This window comes from Schistosoma haematobium, chromosome 1 (genome assembly GCF_000699445.3).
Source record: "Schistosoma haematobium chromosome 1, whole genome shotgun sequence".
Classification (NCBI taxonomy): Eukaryota; Metazoa; Platyhelminthes; class Trematoda; order Strigeidida; family Schistosomatidae; genus Schistosoma; species Schistosoma haematobium.
In genome coordinates, this window is record NC_067196.1 from 35,688,974 (window position 1) to 35,710,529 (window position 21,556).

At 30.7% G+C, this 21,556-nt stretch overlaps 1 protein-coding gene across 1 annotated transcript in view; it reads left to right on the forward strand.

Moving 5' to 3' along the window:
- The window catches only part of TTLL10 (Protein polyglycylase ttll10), a 28,500-nt gene extending 15,557 nt beyond the window's left edge, over window positions 1-12,943 (forward strand). The window contains exons 4-9 of the mRNA XM_051217073.1: window positions 44-206; window positions 3,307-3,478; window positions 4,262-4,402; window positions 5,690-5,806; window positions 7,482-7,575; window positions 10,392-12,943. Of these exons, the coding sequence (XP_051073873.1) occupies window positions 44-206; window positions 3,307-3,478; window positions 4,262-4,402; window positions 5,690-5,806; window positions 7,482-7,575; window positions 10,392-11,749 (2,045 nt within the window). The 3' untranslated portion in view covers window positions 11,750-12,943. The remainder of the gene's footprint in view (window positions 1-43; window positions 207-3,306; window positions 3,479-4,261; window positions 4,403-5,689; window positions 5,807-7,481; window positions 7,576-10,391) is intronic.
- The last annotated feature ends 8,613 nt before the right edge of the window (window positions 12,944-21,556 follow it).

Genomic DNA, 21,556 nt, shown 5'->3' on the forward strand with positions numbered 1-21,556 from the left:
AATAAAGAATTGTTTTCATTTTTAAATGTTATTTTCTTTAAAGATGATGAAGTACCACATATGTGGATATGCAAACCAATTGGTCAAAATCAAGGCAAAGGTATTTTTTTAGTAAGAGATATTGAAGAGTTTAAGGTACATTTAAAAAATCGAGATGATGAAGCACGTAATCAGCCATCCGGACTTTTACCAAGAATAATCCAAAGGTTATTTTATTTTATCTTTATTGTCTGATTATATGATTATTGAATTCGATTATCTTTGATTTTATTTTAACAAATAACAATATGAAGTAGTGAGGTTTGCGTTTTTCTTCTTTAAAGAAGATACAGATGTTGGAATAAATCATAATTTAATTTATTTAATCATAGAATAGACCTACTGATTTATGACAACTTGTATAGTTTTTCTTTAAAGAATCAATTTCTGCTTAATTTAATAAGAGTTGAAAGTAAGTCAATTTACTAATGTCTTGTAAATGTTGGAAAAAATAGTTTATTGGAATGTTGTACATTGGAAATCTATGTGAATTATTTACTTGGGCAAATGATTACATCGTACAATTAGAGTAATATGTTAAGATTAACATTTAGATATAGATATCGAGTTAGTTACTTAAATTACTAAGAAGTACGCAGTGAGTTACTAAAAGAAATACTTACCTGGTAGTTTACACCTAAACTACTTCAAAATTATAAGTAATAAATTACTGACAAACACTTGTGACATTCAAAAAATAAGCCTAAGAGTATTGTGTTAATTATAAACAATAATATAAGATAATTATATATAATATATTTCTGTAATTCACAGTGTTGGACGTGGGACGTATTTTATTTCTTATTAGCTAACAATTAAATCAAAAGAACAAGGGTACACTTATATTGAAACGAGATAATTTAAACTCTATAGGGAGATAATGGAAAATGTCTTAATTATTGATTACTAATGATAGTTATTGTAATTAATTTAGTCTCAAAAGTGTTTTGTTTTAATTGAAATAACACCAATAGCCGAAAAACCTGGTAAAACGAATTCAGATAAAACAGAAAGTATGCATATTTTTAGATTTGGAGATATGCCTTTATAAAATTGAATATAATATATACAGATATGTTTGTTTGCTTAGTATTTTGCATCGATAAGAATACGTAACTATCATGAGGACTAGCATGATGGACGCTACTCACAAGATTGCTTGTAATTAGTATGTGATGGAACGTGGCCTAGTAGCTATCACAGTCGTCAGACGGATAAAAGAGGTTCAGTATGTCAAAAACACAGTGCAGGCAGAACACTTGAAGATCAGAAGAGAAGACAAGTTGGTTGATAGAACACAATACCGTATGCAAATTTATGATCGAGGGCTACTTATATGTACTCTATAAACTCGTTGCCTTGTTCTACACAATTCTACATCAGATTTTATTCAGAAGTAAATCAACAATCATCTGGTGTCACTTTCACTTGAATCTATAATTTTACATGTACATGAGGTGGTAAATACATATGAAAGACAAAAGGCTTTCTGAGCATATCTCTGGGAACCTACGACAAAAAAGGGAGTAAAATCTTTACAACTATGGTTGGCAGGAATCTTTCGGATAATGGAAATGAAGACATTAGTAATGCCTTTGGAACAGTTAACAAACAAACGATACCAATTTGTTCCACTTTGTTGAAGCAATCGGTATCAGACGTTTCTGACTTGACGTATGTATACAGGAGAAAAGTGTAATTAGTCATTTTTGGCTTGTTAACCGGCTGCTAGTCAAATAATCACTATTGATTTTTAAAACCCCTCCCTGTATTCGTTGCTTAATATTTGTTTGTTATTTAGTCCTACTGATTTTCGCACATTTATTTTATTTCGTTTCTTGTCATGTTCAACGGTTGTGCAATTACTTATTGATTTCATTGCTCTTACACAACCCTTTTTATCTTCAATAATGGTTACTGATAATTATAACACCTGTTCTACTCTACATAACTGATTCCATCATACAAACACACATCTATCTTAACTATGTTTATTCATATACTTTGCATCCTATTCCTCTTATTACTATTATTTCGGTTGCGTTTCGAACATTTACCTAAACTTTACAAACAACAGTATGTTAAACATTTGTTAATAGGTATATTAATAATTGTTATTTTAAGCTGTATGCAGCTGACGAGAAGCCGTGGACTAGAATGAATTCATGTTATTTTAAAAACCTTGTGGTTCTTGCTGTCTTGATTTGATAATTATTGAAAACAGATTGTTTAACTACTATTGTAATGTGTGCTACTTATATCGACATAAGTAGTATATGATGTTAGTCGTGAGCAGAAGGTCTGGCAGCACAGAAACAAGAGGACCGGACAGTAAAGAATGGAAGCAGGATGCAATTTGTATGAAAATGCAAGAACGATGAAGTCTGAGTCATTTTGAGACTATTAGTGGACATTTTGCAAATTAAGCATTTACTTTATGATTGTTAGATTTTATTAACAAGTCCTGTAATTCCGTGTTAAATACATTCGGTTGTCCCCACCCGTATTCTGTTCACTAGACTATGAATATCATTTAAGGGATTACAAGTTTAAGATAATAATTATTGGCTGTTTTGCGTGCGCTGTATGATTCATCGTACAAATAATAAGAATACAAAGGCTGCCTCAGTGTGAAATTTGCTTCAATTGACATAACAGGACCTGTTGTAATCAGGAACATTGTCTTATTTATGTAAAGTATTCTAGATATTTGTTGTATAAATCAGTACTGCCCTAGAACTATTTGTATTTCATTTTCTACAAAAGTTGTGTTCAGGGTTTACAAGTAACATGTTTTATCCACTTCAAGGTCTCTAGTGATTATCTGACTTTGATAGTTGTTGGACTCAATAATAGTCTATTATTTAATTAGTAGTATGACAATGCCACATGCTATTTTTGTAACGGCTGAGAATTATCATATGAAGATGACTTTTACTTAGCTTAAATGGTTTTCAATTTTTATTCAAATATTCTATTGATTGTTAAGTGATTTTCATTCTTTGCTTGACGATAATAACGACAGAACAGGTCACAAAAGATTTATGTGTTGCTGAAAAATCCCAACCATGCTTAAATCTATACGTATTGACACAGTTATTGCTTGTTTACGGGCTACATAATTATTGTTTCCTGGGAAATTACAATACATAATATTATATTGTTAACTAACATTTGAACCGGTGTAATAGTATAGTAACAAAAGAATTCGATATTGGGCAAGATACTACTTATCTGTTTATACGTTTATTTTAAAATATATTTCAGATACATCATCAATCCCTTATTACTTGATGGTTGTAAATTTGATATACGATGTTATGTTCTTATAGCCTGTACAATGCCTTATTTAGTATTTTATCATCCTGGTTATATTCGGCGTTCTGCTAAACCGTATTCAAATCAAGATCAAAATCTTATAACACACTTGACTAATCAGGTAAGTTGACAAGAAGTAAATAAATATTGATTTTAATATATCCAAAATTAAAACCTAACCAAATTTGTCGCTGTTGTAATCCAGACATAATGCATTAGATTATTATTCCCAATGAAGTAAAACAACTATTCTGGAAAGTGATATAGTTTAATCTGTTGTATTATTAAGAAATTCAGAAGGAAACATCGGACTATACTAAATAATGTACGATCTAATTGTTTAATTCAGAAATATTTTTCTCGTTAAATAAAAAATGCTGAAGGACTTTCGAAAGCTCATAATCACTGTGAACACTTCGTTAAAAACTTCTTAGTTGTCTAAATTAGAGTGTTCAGAAATCATCAGTAGCTTGAAGCTGTTAATTATTTAAACAAAAACTTTATAATCTGAATTCATGACTTTATTCAATTTATGAGATAGGATAATCATCTAACACTATCAGGTTCAATACTCTACCTACGCTATGATAAACTCCACAAAACAATAGTTTTTACTAGAAATTTAGTGTTAAGGATTCGTGTCCATTGAGTAAAGTTCAACATAAGTATTAAATAACTGTTTAGTAAATCCTGGTAATCAAAATACTCACTGGCTGATATGGATCTGTATTGGAAAGTAATATCTTTATTCTGTATGATAGTTGCTAACAGCGTGTCATTTGGATGATACTACTATCTTCTAAAGAAAATAGATACTAAGTTATGTGTTTGATAAAACAAATTTAATGAATAGAATAATAATATGATGTTGTTTCATTAACTGTTTTTTTACTTAATTTATCAGTTTGTTCAAAAGAAGGATCCAGCCTATGCAGAAATAAAAAATAACACAGTTTGGAGCTGGTCACAAGTTAATGACTATATCAATAAACATTATCAAGAAGAAAAGAAATTACCAGTTGATTGGACTAAAACAGTTCTTCAGGTAGTTTTCTCATGATTATTCATCTACTTTATTCAATGAAAGTAATGCATCCCACATTCATAGAAGAAATAAATTAGGTTAAATTCTACAATCTGCTTATCGCCTATAATAATGAGTCCCGACCGTAGCTGCTACCTTGACGTGATCGTCGGGCTTGCCTATCGTGATGACCCAACCGAGCTATATTGGCTGGAACATATGTTCCTGTAGGTTCTACCATGCCAGGCAGGTCGATTGGAGGACGGTAAGACTAAAAGCAGCAACTCAAGTTCTGAAGGTGAAGTCGTACCGCTGACTGACGTGACAGCAGTAAGATGTTTCCATTAGACAACCAGCATCTGTAATGATGCTGCCTTCTCACAAAGAAGGAATGGGTTAGGGAAGGTCAACCCTAAAAATTTCACACATCACCTTACCTCACGGATTTCCATCTCCGGCGGTAAGGCTCTTTGAAGAACAAAGCCAACACGTTAAAAACGTCCCACAATAAGGTCGTGCGCGACCGATCTCAGGCAGTTGTCCCGTGGGTCCTGCGGTCACGCTCCCGGGTCGTTAAGACCAATACTAATCCAACTTCCCTCTTAGGTTCCTCAAGAAATACCCTTGCACGATGAGAGCAGCTGGGAAGTGACATTAGCCCTCATACTCGTTACAGCACACGAGATCAAGTCGGTCACATTCAAATCCTTCCTACGCCTCCTAATAACTCTCTTATCTCCACGACTAACCCTTCCCACGTCCCTTTGTCACCTCTCGCCGCCAATGCAAACCATTCGAGTACTCGGAAAGTTATTCCGGTCTCCTGATACCATGCTCCTGACTGACTATTATAATGAGTGAAATATTTGAAATTACAGTTTTAGTTTACTAAGTAATAAAGAATGGCTAACGATTGTAATTCCTTGGAATAACTTTCTTCTTGAATGATGTTATTAATTCAAATACACGAATGATATATTTTACACTAATAGCATGGGCACAGAATCAATTAGTTATATGCTAACTACAAACCCTCTCGACCATTGAATCATAAAATATTAGAGTTCCTTAACTGAGACTGTAGTTGAAGCCTCATCTGTTGATTTATTCAAAAGAAATTTGTATCCATTTAAAGACCATTATCATAAGATTTAAGACAGGCCCTCTAGCCTCCTGTTTTTCTCAAATGCAACGTGAAACTTACCCTTAATATTTGAAAACAAAACACTTTAATTATATCAATAAGTCACTTACAAAAGATAACCGGTTTCTATTTTGATTTATATTATTTTATTATTTTTAATCTAGTGGAAGATTCAGAGAATTATTCATCATGTATTTACTACAGTTAAAAATAGATTAGCTGCAAAAATTGGATTTTTTGAATTACTTGGGTTGGACTTCATGTTGGATGAAAATATGAAAGTAAGTTGTGCATACTGTTAGAAAGTAGTGGAAAATTTTCCGATTCATAGGTTAAACTCTTGTTTCTACTCTGCAAGTCATTTTTATCACAGACAAACAACGTTTATAAAATCCTTAGACATTTGTTTTGTCCGGTTGTTTGTATTTATTATTAAATTTATTGGCCTTAACCGGTTTATGAACAGAAGCAATGACTCCATCTAGATTCACAAGTTGATTATATTCAGGATAATGTCAAACGAAGAGAACCAGAGTAATTAGAAATCTATATATCATAAAGACATGAGTGATAACCCAAGAGTCTACTAGATAAAGCTACGGATTCTGAAATGAAGAACGTTGTTTTAGTGATAGAAAAATAAAAGACAAAATATTGATCTATTTTGACTAATAAGTTTTCAGCATGACAAAACTGGCTCTTTGTAGTCGCGTTTGCTTCCTATGATTAAAATTTCAAAAACAATGTTACTGTTGTTTAGTTAAGAAAACTCCTTCCAGCTTACCAGTTTGAACCATCTGATGAATGGAGAAAGGAAACTAAAAGTTTCAAGATATAAATCTTTTATTCTCAGACAATCGCACTATTGGACATTATTTTGATGGTGATTGGTTAACGGTAGTCGGTGAGAAAACCTTTACCTGGGTTAAGTACCGGTTAGCACATGTTGGCAAGTTATGCCTGTAATATTGATGAAACTGATGAAGATCACTAGAATCAAACTCTCATCACCCACCTACACCACTGAGCTATTCACTCAACAATTGACGTCCGTGTTGTATTTGGAGATCCTGGTTTTCCCTTTGTGTATGTTGAGGCCTACTGCTGCATAGGTAGTCGATTAATCAATATAAGTTATGGACCATTGTACATTGAGTTGTGTAGATAATATTCGAAAAACAGGAGTTGCTTCAAAGCTTATTACCGGTGAATACTTTTGCAAATGCTCACTGAACTCATTTTAGAATTTTTGTATATTAGAAAACTGAAGTGACTGATAAGGTTGTTTTTGATCTTATGTAAATTATGTGTGATTACCTGATACCGTTGCATACAGAAATGATTTTTAAAACTCACTCTAACATCACTCGTAATCATATACTGTTTCATGTCTAAACTAGACAAGAATAACTGGATATCACGAATATCTTTGTGTTTTCCAGCCACATCTTGAAACTGACCATAAAATATATTGAGTATAGTAATATCATATTAAATGCAGACAAAATTTCTTTCTTGTTTGTGACTTGTTAGTATATCTACATGTAAAATTAAGGCATTCTATTTACTTAACAGCTTAATTCGTTGTCAGACTTTCGTGAAATTCGAGTAAATTACCTGTAATTACTTGATATATGTAATCGTCAATTCAAGTTTGAAGAATATAATTAACAATAAAGTGTGGGTCAAATGAGTAATCAAGTAAGGAAATCATTCAGTTTATTACTTATAATAGCACATTAAAGTAGCGAGTTCGTACCCATTTGAAGTTCGTACATCCCCGATGTTAAGATATCCCACATTGGGCCAAAACTGTTGGTTAGTACTCTTAGTGGCTTATGTTAATTGGTATTATGAGTAACCTTTAGGATTAAAAAGGTTTATTAGATTTTAATGTTGTACCAATGATATCCTATTACTAAGTGGTATTCATGAGTAATATTTAATCATTAACAGGTGTGGCTACTTGAAGTTAATTCAAACCCAGCATTACAAACTCATTGCGATGTATTAAAAGAAGTTGTACCAGCTGTAGTGAAAGATGCTTTACGTAAGTTGCAGCATGAATGTCAAAAAATTTAATTATTAAAAAAACACATGGTATTCAGTGTAATACTTTTATTCAATATAAAAATAAATAATAGGACCATAATGTGATAAGGTAAACATCATAAGACATGATAATAATAGCCGGTTTCACTGATATCGAAATATATGGTGAACGATATTCAAGGCGTGTCCTCTACCTAACATCAGTTTTCATCACATTGGATGGCATAATTGACGGAATTCTGGAAACGTGCACTACTTGATTTTAATATGGTGGTTTAAATGTACTATGCCCTTGTCAAGACTTTAAGGTTTTCATTTGATTCAGCTTTTGATCATTATCATCTGGTATTTCGAATACTCGACTTAAAATGAAATAGCAATCGACTCCTTCAAGTTTGCAACTGTACTTCAACTTGCATCATTTTCTAAACAATTTAATATAATAAATATCTATCTTATTATGAACAGATACTGAAAACATTTCAGGTGGTCTCCTGTTATCTTCACACTGAGGGATCAGTCCACAGTATATAAGCTCTGATAAATGTATTTCATAGGGTCAGAGGGATAGGTAAATGGACTAAAGAATAAAATATATTCTCAAATAAGCCATCTTTTCAGCGGACATGTTTTTGTGAATGTGGAGATAACACTGCACACTATGTTTGTAAAATATAAAGACCAAACACTAAATACTTCATTTGCAAACTTTTAACATTCGCCCTTCACAATTTGTATGATTCTCCCAGTCCACAATTCCTTTATACTATCCCTTCTACTCTCTTCAACTCAAACTTCTTGGCCTTTTTTTGCTCGGTTTTCCACTTCCGATTAGTGTTACATATTACGTTCATCGATAGACATAAGTAGCATGCACCACAATCTGACTAAATTGTTAGTATGGTTGCTTTCTAAGAAGAATGAATCAATAAACCCTTGAAAATACAAGCAAATACATGCAGTCAAAGATATTTAATGATCAAAATAAATACTTGACAATATATCTAGCTAATTCATTTGAAAGATATCTACTGCTTTTAGGATATTTTACATGTGTGTTATTCAATTAATTATTGCAGCTTTTAAGCTTAGCACTTACGAGTGAACGGTTTTCTATTGCTGTCTCAACTACTAAATTTTTCAGTATGCGGTTGTGGAGATTATCAAATTTTTACTAAATTACTAAAGTTTTCACATTGTTTCATCTGTGAAATGAATATAATCTTATCATTAGTTATGAATGTGGTTGTTATTAAGCATAGAGAATTACTTATCTCTCTCAAATTTATCAGAAAAGAGTTGTGAAGGTTGTCAAAATTCGTTAAAATCATGAACATAAGTTGAATCATCATATAAAACCTTAAAGTGAATGAAGATTTGGTATAGAAAACCAATTTAATGTTTAACGCAAAATTACGCAAAATATAAAATTATACATTAAATATATTATTTGCACATTTTCCTTCAGTTGTCCTTTACATACATCATGAGTCTTTCAGTCCTATTGTTACAACGATATCTCTCTGTTTACATTCCTGTTCTTTTCAGTTCTACTGCCAGGTATTCCACTTCTGACTGATGTTCCATAGTACTTATAGCTGTCAACATAATTCGCGTACAACACACCTGGAAGCACCGGATAACCATACTAGAATGAAATGACCTTCCAGTGCTTCCAGCTTTTTAATGGTGGTCTAACTTAGATAAGTTCGTGATTTGAATGGATCACTCAGATTTACCAGACTTTATCATAAACAACCTTGATTTTAGGCGTTATTCATTTTACCAATCTTCATTATAATTATGGATTTAGAATCGTCAATAAATCTAACGTATTTATGTTCTTCGATTTAGATTGTCTTCCTGTAAATATTTCCGGACCAAATTATCAGAATTGTTCCAAGCTCATTCGAATTTGAAGTATTCGACAATAATGTCAACTTGAATAACACTGGGTACTTCACAGTTAGTTCATATAGCATAACACCAACAAAAATATTAACTCGAAAATACACATTTTCATCACGTAAATTCATTCTTTGGAGACATATGAGCAACAAATACTTTTCGATACTGATGATCAAGTTGTCAGTCATTTATTAAGAGTAAAATGACAAAGACATTAAAACAGATATGGATAATAATCTCGTCCGTATAAGTAGTAGGTACAATTTAAATAATCACTATTTTTACTGAATCATATATCAGAAATTGATAGAGTCGAAATGTAAGCATGTGAATAAAACTAATAACGACTGTAATGAAAATACCAAAATATCATACATGTGGCTGAATAGCATTTATAGTCTGTTGCATAATGAATTATGTAATATCATTTATTGAATTAATCGAGAAACAATATTGTTGAATAGCCTTTGAATACCAAGGCAGATCAATAATTCATAAATAACATGAGAAGACAAAAAACATGAAGTGAACACGGACCATGAATATATAAATAGTAATGATAATCACGATCAAACTACAAATGAAAATCATATTTACACTTGGACTATGTGGCCTTAAAAATAATACAGAATTACAGTGACCTTGTGGTAGGTGAAGGCCATCAAAAGATACAATAAACTGGACAAAGGTTTTTCAAATATATGCAGTTAATTGCTGATACCTCTACTATATTTAGTAAGCGAAGATGCTTAAATGCTTCCGAAAATTGATTTTAGAGGATTTACCCGACTTTATTTACAATCAAGTTTCTAAGTGTGACTGGAACAATTCGGTGTAATACTAAAAAATACATAACTGTTGACCCATTATGAAGAAATATATTTTGCATTGTTTATTCTTTTGTAGATATCAGTATTGAATGTTTTGAGAAAAGTCGTCATCAAAAGTGTTTACTTCCACTACACGGTCTTGACAATTTATCTGCTTTCATATTTTGTCAACGAAGTAATAGACATATGAGAGCAAGTTTAGATGAAGTGCCGATTGTGAATAAAATTAGTGGTGATTTAGGTGTACCAACTGGTTGGAATCTATTATACAATGAATCACAAGCTGCATTTCGTGCACGTTGGCCAATACTCCAATCATGCAGTCTTCGTTGTTGGATTCCACCTAGATATAAACCACCTATTATTCAGAATAATTCTAATTTACAACGGCCTGTTAATGATAACAATACTGAACAAAACAAGTTTAGTAGTGTATCACTACAAACGTGTGGGTCAACAGGTGCAACCAACGAAAATGTAAATATATCATCATTTCATACTACAGATATAGTTAATTGTACTTTAAAAGAGCAAAATACTTCAAAAAATACTGTATCTAATCAATTTTTCCATTCACGTTTATCTTTACCAGAATACCGTACCTTTGAATCCAGTTTAAGACGATACCCTGTTACGCCTAATACAATTAATAACAAAATATTACCACGAAGAAATACTTTGGTTAGACAATCATTACAAAATTCAAAACAAACTATTAATTTACAAGATATCATTGAGAAGATTCCCCAACCAGAGTCATTTATTACTGTGAAACAACCTAAATATCAAAATAGGACAATCAATACAAATAGTAGTAATAGTAGTAATAGTAATGATACTAGTACTAAGAATATTAGTACCATTAATAATAGCTATAAGGGTAGACGAATAACAATCAATCATGAAAATCAATCTAGAAAACAAATAATATCTAATCTATACAATTGTACAAAGAATAAACATGATTTGGAAGTGTTCAGTGAAGATGAAATATTAACTGGTAAACGAAAAACTAAAACAAAATTAAATTTAATATCAATCCATAGAGAACCTGTACAAATCAGTAAAGTACATTTAATAACTAATTCAGATATTGACAAAGTATTTAATACTAATAATAATAATACTAATAGTATTAATAATAATCTAAAAAAGTCAAATGATAATAACATAAATATGATTCTACCAACTACACCGAAACATATTAAATCAAGGAATCAATCAATACGAATTGATGGAACATCAGCTGATCATATACATAGCAATATTGATAATATTCAGAGTAAAAGTATATTAACTGGTAGACCTTATATTAATCCAAATAAACTACATTGGATTGAATCAAACGATTCAATTACAATTAATTATGAAACTAAAAATTTTACAAATAAATTTCAAAATACCCATTATTCATTAGAAGACAGAGGAAGTTAATATAAACACAAGTTATTTAGAACTAATTTATAGTCAATATTAAAAACAATGGTATTCCATGTTATAATCAAGATTATTACAATTTCATCTTTTAATTTATTATTAACCAATATTTTCTAGTTGTTTGTCTGTTTGTTTAATCTTTCAATCAATGTACTATGAGCAATTGTTTTCTTTTTCTTATTCATTGAGTATCGCTTGTGATGAAACGTGTCTGTTTGTTTATTTATTTGTTATTTGTAAATAAGTCTGTTGATTAGTATACATGTATGTATGTAGTGCTGGTGGTGATGGTGGTGGTGTTGGGAGGTAGGCCTGAGTCTAGGCATTTATTATTTTATTTTCTATATTATTTTTGTCACTTCAAGAACAACAACAAACGATTGTATTTAACCAACCATATATTTTCAGCTAATATTTTGCACTATCTTAAATATGTATAATTGTTGGATACGACATAGATTACAGTGAATAGTTCAATTCAGTTATTTTTTATTCATTTCTTGCTAGATTTAAGCTATGTGGAGATATATTGGTGATATACGGTGTTTATAGTTTTGTGTGTGCATGGTTATATTTACGTTGTAAATTGAAGAGATTATATTCATCACTTGTTTATTTCATCTCTTGGACACGTGTATATTAAATATGTCATGTGAATTCTTCTTCTTCTTCTTCTACTACTACTACTACTACTACTTATTATTATTATTATTATTATTATTACTATCATTGTTATGAAGAAATACTTTTCCAAAAGGACAACTAGTAATTTCATTGTTTATAATCACATGTATTTTTTTGGGTTCTTTCTTTTGTGTTCCTGATTTTGTGAACTCTTGATTATTTTCTGGAATATTTGTGATTTATTGATAATTTCTTGTGTATTTAATTCAATTTATTTGCTTTTTTTTTAATAAGTGAATAAGACATTTATTGGGATTTTTGATAATAGTTTATTCTTTATTAGTTAGAACAATAAAGAATGTTTTCGATGTACGACTTGAGCATGGAAACTAATCTATTGTACTCAATGAAACTTTTTGTTAAAATTATCAATACTGTTAATTATTCGTAAAGATTTACACTTTACCAGTCGTCAAGATTCAAGTGTGCATTTGATCAGCTTATGAAAAATATTGATAAACGTCATAGGTATTGGACAAGTTTCTTGTTATAGTGCATATATATAACCGTCTTCTAACCGTTTTTATTGCTAAGGGCTGATGTTTGGTAGTATTCTTTTGGCGTATGTGCATTATGAGAGGGTTGCCTTCATATTGCTAATAGGTCATAAATATTTTAAATAAAGATGGATAGTGAATAATATCAGAACACAAGACGGCCGTCTCGTCCTATCTGGGACTTGTTAGTTGGATATACCTGTATCATAGCGATGATTGTTTATCCAGGATGAAATGCACCTTATGGATTCCATTACTAGCCACTGTTTATCTTTATTTTAAAGTTTTATTTCTATTTCGAAAATATTTAGAATTAATTAGCTGTAAGTTAAAAGTAGTGTAATTACTTGACCTTTAATCAAACGTAAGAAACTGATCTTCATTCTTAATGACATTAAAAACATATTATTATTGCTATTGTCATTGTAAACAATCTACTAGATTATTAACTTGTTTGAAATGATTAAGTCAAACCTTAGTAATGATATTTATTTGACTTTTGAAAGGATTCAAGTCAGCTAAGTTAACAATATTCAGTGAATATACCAAAACTCACTAGCTTAATTTCAGTTTATATGATAGAAAAAGGATGTGCTTAATCTGTGTAGATGGAACTTGGTATATACCTACGATTTTGATTCTTTCAATGAAATCTGTTTCATCAAGGATTATTCTTTGTGGTCTGAATTTTAGTACAGCTCACAATTTAGTCAGGATAACAGCACTTGGAGCAATTTTATTGATTATATAATTTGTCGTATAATTCATCTTAATTTCATTTGTTATTTTTAAAAAAAAACATGTGAATTTAACAAGAAACGGAAAACTTTAAGACTTCAGTATTATTTGGTCATAACTAATTGGTTAGCAACTGTAAACTAATATTAGTTTTCAACCAACATACAACAAAAAGACACAAAAGGTTATGGTTATCATCAACTGGTTTCACAACCAGAGTACTTACTACTAGGCTTCACATGAAACAAGTAGCTTACCATATAACTAAGCAGAAGATGCATACTACGGTATGGAATAATGAATAGAACAAGGCATATCATCACAAGGACAATTTGTCTTTGCTTATTTACCAATATTTATTGGTATTTTTGTGGAGGCCCGTGAATTGTGTCATTGTTTAGATCAGACGATGTTGTCGAAAGGGCTCTCCACTTTAGTGACCCGTGATCTGACTCCAATTAGATCGTATGAATGTTATGTTATCGCCTATCCTCGTATATAATCAATAACGGAATTAAATAAGTCAAACAACGAGAATGGACTAGAGAGAAGAGTAACGGAGCACAGTGGAGATGGCAGGTAAGCCATCTCCCATTTTACCAAGCATTAATCGATATTTATAGTTACACAAAAGTAAGTTACAGATACGTGATGAGTAAAGGGATAAGAAATGTGCGAACACCTACGCGCTCATATAAAAACAATGAAGATTGATAAGCGAATAAATAACAAGGTCAGAATGTGACTCAAGTAGAATTAATAGAATGGACTGTCCGAAAGCTAAAATAAGGTATATGGGCTTAATATAATAACTGACACTACAGTATCACTTTCACTTTTTACTTATTTTTTTAATAAAACATTTTCTTATCGCAAAGTTAGCTTACAGATCTAATCCAAATACTATGAAGTTAAACGAAATACGAATTCCTGCTAAGCTTTTTATTTCATAGAATTTTATTCATTTTCACCAGTTTTCTTGAAACCTTAATAATGACGCTATGTTGTACTGCTTTTTAAAAAAAAACAAAAACAAATATTTTGTTCCACTATTCAACATTCCATTATGGTGTAATTCAACTATATTGATTAGGAATGAATTATTTTTTTGTAGTGTGTTTGTTTGGCTTTAATCATCATACAATCTGATAGAGTGATTTAGTTCTGAATGGGAAATTATTATTATTATTATGGATAATTTATGTTTTGGAATGGATATCCATTAAAGTTCTGTTCAAAATGTCAAATACACTTCATTCTAATTTTTATCTTTACAAGGTTTCTTACCCATTAAAAATAAGTAAGAAAAATACTTAATATTATTGAACCAGAAAATAAAATAAATCGTTTAACAATTCATTATAAGCAAAGATATGTGATGGCTAGCAGTGGAATTTAGAACGCACGTTTTGTCTTATTTGGAACTCATCAGCTGGATATACCTGTATCCCAGAGTTATTGTTTATCTGAACATTTGTAGCAAGAAATTTAAATGGGTTCGAATCTATTAAATTATTGGTTTTGTGATTTATGCAAATGATGTAACATTTTAGATCATATGTCAATTGGTTCTAATCACATTCAATAAAGAATTAAAATCATTTCACTGATGTTATTTTTACAAACCGAATCAAATGAAAGAAACATAGTGAATGGATCAGAAAGATTAACTTATTGAACTAAAACATCTAAAGAAAATTTGTTTTCATTATTTGACACAATTTCGATGGTTAGTCAATTCGTTTGTAGAGAATAGTAAATTTTAAAGACTCTCATCACTTTCTATATCAGATCAATTGTAGTTGAAAAAGTGAAATATTAGACTCAGAATAAGTTGTCTAAAGGTTACTTATTTACTGTAAAACGTGTTTTAGATTCCATCTAGTGTTGAATAGTGAGTGTGTACATCTGTAAAAGTTTTAAAACTGGGACAAAAACACTTATCCAACATTTTTTTCTAATTTTTGGTAGTTTTCTAGGTGTGAACAATTCCCGAAGAAAAGTATTTTCAAGCTTTTTTCTGTTCAGTAACATGATACACTACTTACTGTCTGTCAAACTAATGATGTTATTAAATAATTTTGCGAAATTAAGAGTAATCACTTTGAATGTTTAATATTGGTTTGTCTAATGAATATTTTAGCCTTATTTATATTCATCAAAACAACTATTCAAAATACCATTCATTCATTTATTCATTTCATATTCTGATAATCTGTATGTCATTCATTTTATTTATTACGTCATGGTTGTTTTCACTGAATAGTTTTTTGGAGATTTGTAATTAGAAGCAAAAAGAAGTAATAGGCTGCATATGAAATGATAACATTTTCAATAGTGATAGAAACTTTCCAGGGAAAACTTTGATTATTTTCGTAGATGATCTTGTGACTGTCTAAATAAGTTTTGTACTAGAACAATATTCTGTTGCTGTGATGTGAAAAGATTTTATCATAGGAGTGTTCCGTTTTAGCAAACAATGTCGTAAGAGATAATATATTTATAATTAAACCTTAGCCATCCTGTTGGTAGATACAATGAAAGCACATATTTAGGGATTAATGAAGTAGCTTCTATGGGAGAAGATATACGATTACATAAAATTTTGAATCATGGTTACTGACAATAATTTAGTATAGTGAAATCTGTGATCTTAAATAGAAAGCGTGAACATTTCCAAAACTAGACAAATCCTCGTTCATGGCACAATGATGTATTATAATGGTTTTGCAGTAAACAGATTTATACGAAACAAATGGTGTTAACCTTTCAGCTGTTTGGAGTATTCTTTCAAGTTATTAGTTGGAATGAACAAGTCACTCTCCTTCAATAGTTCTCTGAGGAAAAACAAAACAACAGTCCTTAGGAACAAAAAAATAAAATACCAATAGTTGTACATTGATTATACTCACTACATGAAGACTTTGCAATTTAATAGATAATATGAGTGATTAGATGTGTTATCAAAAGGGATGTTTCTGCGACATTACTTCTAGAAAGCAACTTTCATCAGCCAGAAGTTTTCCTGAATAAGCTCTAAATGATTTAAACAATAGACACACTATTTTCCAACCATGTTAAAGAACCCTCTACTTTCAGTTAAAAATTAAATTCAGTTGTTTTTAATGAAATCGATGTCCTGAACTAGCGGACGGATATGAAACTTAAAGATTAATAGAGTTCAACGTAATCCGCTAACTGGTCCTTAAAATGGGCTGTTGATAATATTCTATCGATCATCATAATGTTAATTTAGTGTTCATTTCCTACAATATTTAAAAGAACTGTTAACAAGGGATACGTTAGATGTTTTTTGTAAGCTTGCATCATTTAAAAGACAGTTTTATTTAGTAAGGGCCTCTCTACCACTAGATAGTCGTGCTATATAGCTATTTTGATCAAAAACATCACATATTACTCAAACTGACGTTAATTTTATTAATAATAGCCGTTTTGGTGTTGTTCTACTAACTCGGCTGTAAACGCAAATAAATGACGATGGGATTGAGCTTAGTTTGTTTATATGACTGAAAGTATCTTTAGTTAGGTTACTACGAACTGTATAGCTCAGAAATAAACATAAAATTTATACACAACCCTCCGAGTTTCTTAATATCATCAGATTAGTTGCCTGCAAATTACATTAAAATATGGTCAGTAAAGTCGATAACAGCTGATATTAAAATTACTCGAATTTATTAGCTAAACGGTCCGATACTTAACACTGTAATTACAGGCTTGATAACCTTTAATTTGGATTGACTGTAATGATTTTTTTCTTAAAGAGATTATAATGAAAAGCAAATAGATTAGATCACCCTGTAATTTCTCTTTTCTTAATGTTATTTTAAAAATGATATGAAATATCATATAGACATGTTTATAATGTCCCATATGTGTTCGTTTGGCAAATATCCAGGGTATTTGTTAAATCTAGTTACCATTGTAAGTTATCTCATAAGTATTCTATTGTTTTAATTGTTGCAAAGTTTGTTATTCAAAATCAGTTCATTCTTATCTTTTACTTTATTTTATGAATAAAATACCCTAGTATTATATACCTATAGAATTTAATCGATTTTTTTGTGACCATTATAATTTTATTCTTTATTTATCCAGTCACGCAAACTATGTGTTTAAATAACAAAAGATATTTCTGATCACTTCTATCCCTTTTTCTTATCCACTTTTTTTCCAATTACTTACACCTGTAACTCCTAATGGAGCACAGGCCGCCGACCAGCATTCTTCAACCCACTCTGTCCTGAGCCTTCTTTTCTAGTTTCATCCAATTCTTGTTCATTTTTCTCATGTCTATTTCCATTTCCCGGCGTAATATGTCCTTTTGTCTTCCTCTTTTCCTTTGGCTTTGAGAATTCCATGTGAGGGCTTGTCTTGTGACGCAGTTGAATGCTTTCTCCAATATGTGTTCTATCCACTTCCAGCGCTTCTTCCTGATTTCTTCCTCTGCTGGGTTCTGGTTTGTACTTTCCCACATTTGGTTGTTGCTATTAGTGATCGGCCAACGGATCTGAAGTATTTTGCGTAGACAACTTTTAATAAACACCTGTATTTTCTGGATGATGGCTTTCGTAGTTCTCCATAATTCCGCCCCATACAGTAGAACTATCTTGACATTTGTATTGAAAATCCTGACCTTGGTGTTGGTTTGCAGTTGTTTTGAGCTCCGCCTGGAGTCTCTCCAGGGGCTAATGCCGGTCCCAAGCCCGAATAAAGGAGAAGGGTTGGGCATGGGGTTAGCGACTCCATCCCGTAGAAAACTAACTCGCTAAAAAACCTTAACCAGAAAAAATTATTCAAACCTTTTTCAAATTACAGATTTCAAAAAAACGAGAAATTTTATAATCAATCGGTCGCGTAAACTAGTATAAGAATGGATTTCATGAATTCACTGTAATTAGCCTAGACAAGAATATACCGTTAATTAAATAGTTATTCTGCTACATAATATCATTTAGCTTTAGCAAAGAAAACTGATCTTCAATATACACACAGATGAAATTATTTGTATAAAAGCAAACTTTTACTACCTAAGTCTACTCAGTATTATCATTAATTCACAGAACTCAAATGAGATGAAACTATTGAAGATTTTCTATACTAAGGTTAGCAGTCATATTTGTTATAGTTTTACGTGTTATCCACATGTATCTATGCGCGATTTCACATTAATTTACTCGATTGTACCAATTGTAAAACGAACACTAAATTTTTCTTTAGCCAAATGGTTTGCAAAAGGGCAGCTTAATGTATCCAATAGGTATCTGAACATGATAAACGTTTCAATTTTTCATATTTTGGGTGACAATAACATTAGAGGTTGAGGCATAATAATGAATAATTACATTAGGCTACTATTGAATTATAATTCAGTTAACTTTTGATGAAGTAGTTATGGCTATTTTTCCTAATAATCTATGATTTATCGAATGCTAGTCTATTATAAGAACAATGATCACTGGTTAGAGAATAAATTGATTCAATAAGTAAGATAAAGATTAAACGTATAAAAACTACACTCTTTTATGCTTGGAAGTTAGATTATAGCAACTCACGTGCAATTGAGTTTGTTCTCATTTAACTCAGTTTAGCCCTTTTGTTAACTTATTTAGCGGACAAAGTCATCCGTACTATAACAACTTATTGTACCTTTATTATTGTTGTGCTTGTATGAAAAATATGTATGCTTAAACATTGCTTACCGCTTACGCATATATTCATTCTACTAGCTTTATTATTAACTGCTTAATCGATTCGATGACCCATTCATTTCCCTATATATATACACGTACATTTAACACTCTACACTCTCGGTTCGCTGACTCACTCATTCGCCTCATTGCTTTGTGGTATGAGTTATCTGCTAATAAAACTGTAGTCTCTGCTTCTCTCTTTGCCTTCTGATTTCAAACACCGTTGAGGATTATATGGTAACGGTTATGAGGGTGATTGATCAACGAAGCACAGTCACTACAAGATAATCGAGAGAAATATTAGTTATGACATTAAGTTACAACATAATATTGCCACTTATTCATTTCGTTAATTATAGCAAACAACACAGATAAGTAAAAATTAGTCAAACACTAAAATTGATAAAAAGAAGCATTCAGTTTAGTTTCTATTCATATCTATGATTCATTCGTCTCATATTTCTTAGCAGAACAAATCATGGAACTATTTAATGATTTAAATCAAACACTCGATAATTCTTGTTTCTACATATTTTGATAAACATTAATTCAAAAGTTGTTATTTGACCAGACAACAACAAGATTAATCTGTTTATTTAATAATCAGTAGATAGATAAATTTAATGGTGCTTTTGTTTGTGTAAAGATTTTGCTACTTAATATAAATAAGTAGCACACTTTATATTCATCCATATAAAGTTAGATATAGATGTTACAATCCCCCTCCCTCATACAAAAGGGATTGATTCTATGAATTCAACTACATATTATTGATTAATGTTAATGAAACCTTATTTATTGAATCTGACACTTTATTTTATAGTTTTAGTAAAAGGCGTCCATGTAACAAATCTACAATACAATTTATGTGGAAATGTCATGTATAGAAATCTCGGTTTTAAAGAAAAAGGAAATATAGAAAAACAATTTACTTTTGTAACAATAGAAGATCCTTCTAAAAATATAGAATGAAGTTATTTTGAAAAGAAAAAAAAGGTAATAAAACAATGCTGAATACAAGTAGATTATTGAAGGTAAATGATTGAGTCAATAAACAATTGTTTTATACTTTCATTAATATGATAGTTTGTTTGAATTATACCAAGTTATCAATTACTTGAATTTAAAGTATTAATAGTGAAATTCAACAAAACATAACTGAATGGAAAAATGACTTTAAACTGTAGAAAAGATATACAACTCTTCTACATGTGTATGTCATTCCAGACAAGCATTAGTCGAAGAACCATTGAAGATGTAGGTCGAGTGTATTGTTGTTTCGTCTCAACTTAGAACTCGTTAGAAGTGTATACCAAATAAAATATACCGAACTGAAAAGTAGGGTATTTCGATATCTCAGTGAGAATTATGTCTTTAGTCTTCTGAATTATAGTCCTGTACAGTTTATCTAAGAGCACAATAGAAAGTGTGGACAACTAGGTAATTCATAATGAATTACAGTAACATTGTATATGCACCAATCCAATTTAAATCTTTTAATGAAAATGAATTTAGTATATGTCATAAAGGAATGTAGAACCAATCATATTCGCTGCTTTACATTTATTTAAAATTGTATTTCAATTTCATGATAAAACTGTATTAAAATTATGGACTTTATGTGGTGTTTGAATGAACTAATATACCATTGTACTTGTTGAATGCTTGATTTCGAATTCTAAATACAATACATTCGTTCGTGCTTGTCTAGTACTTCTTGATTTAATTGCTTTATTTATGAGACTCTTAGTTCGTACTACAATCCAAATAATTCGAAACATTATACCTTAGTCTATGCATCAGTTTTTTGTAGATTTATTGTACCAGTTACTCATTTAGGTAATTAAATATTTAACATTAGAATATTAAACAGACCTAGTTGTTATCATGACGAATAGCGTCCTTATGTAGAAATAATTTTAAAGGTTTTACTGCTAAAAATGTAAAGTGAAATATTTAGGGAATTTAGGTAACTGAATTTGCTGAAATAATTTTTTATAACTCTGTAAGACTGATTAGTGATGTTGAGGTTTCTCATGACAAACTGACTTTGCTTAGAAAACTTTAGAAAGCCCTAAATAGCTATCCCATCCTAATATGAGATTCCTCATCGGCGTTCATCTATGAACTTTATGATGTTGTGCGACCATCATAATTTAATATTAGTGTTA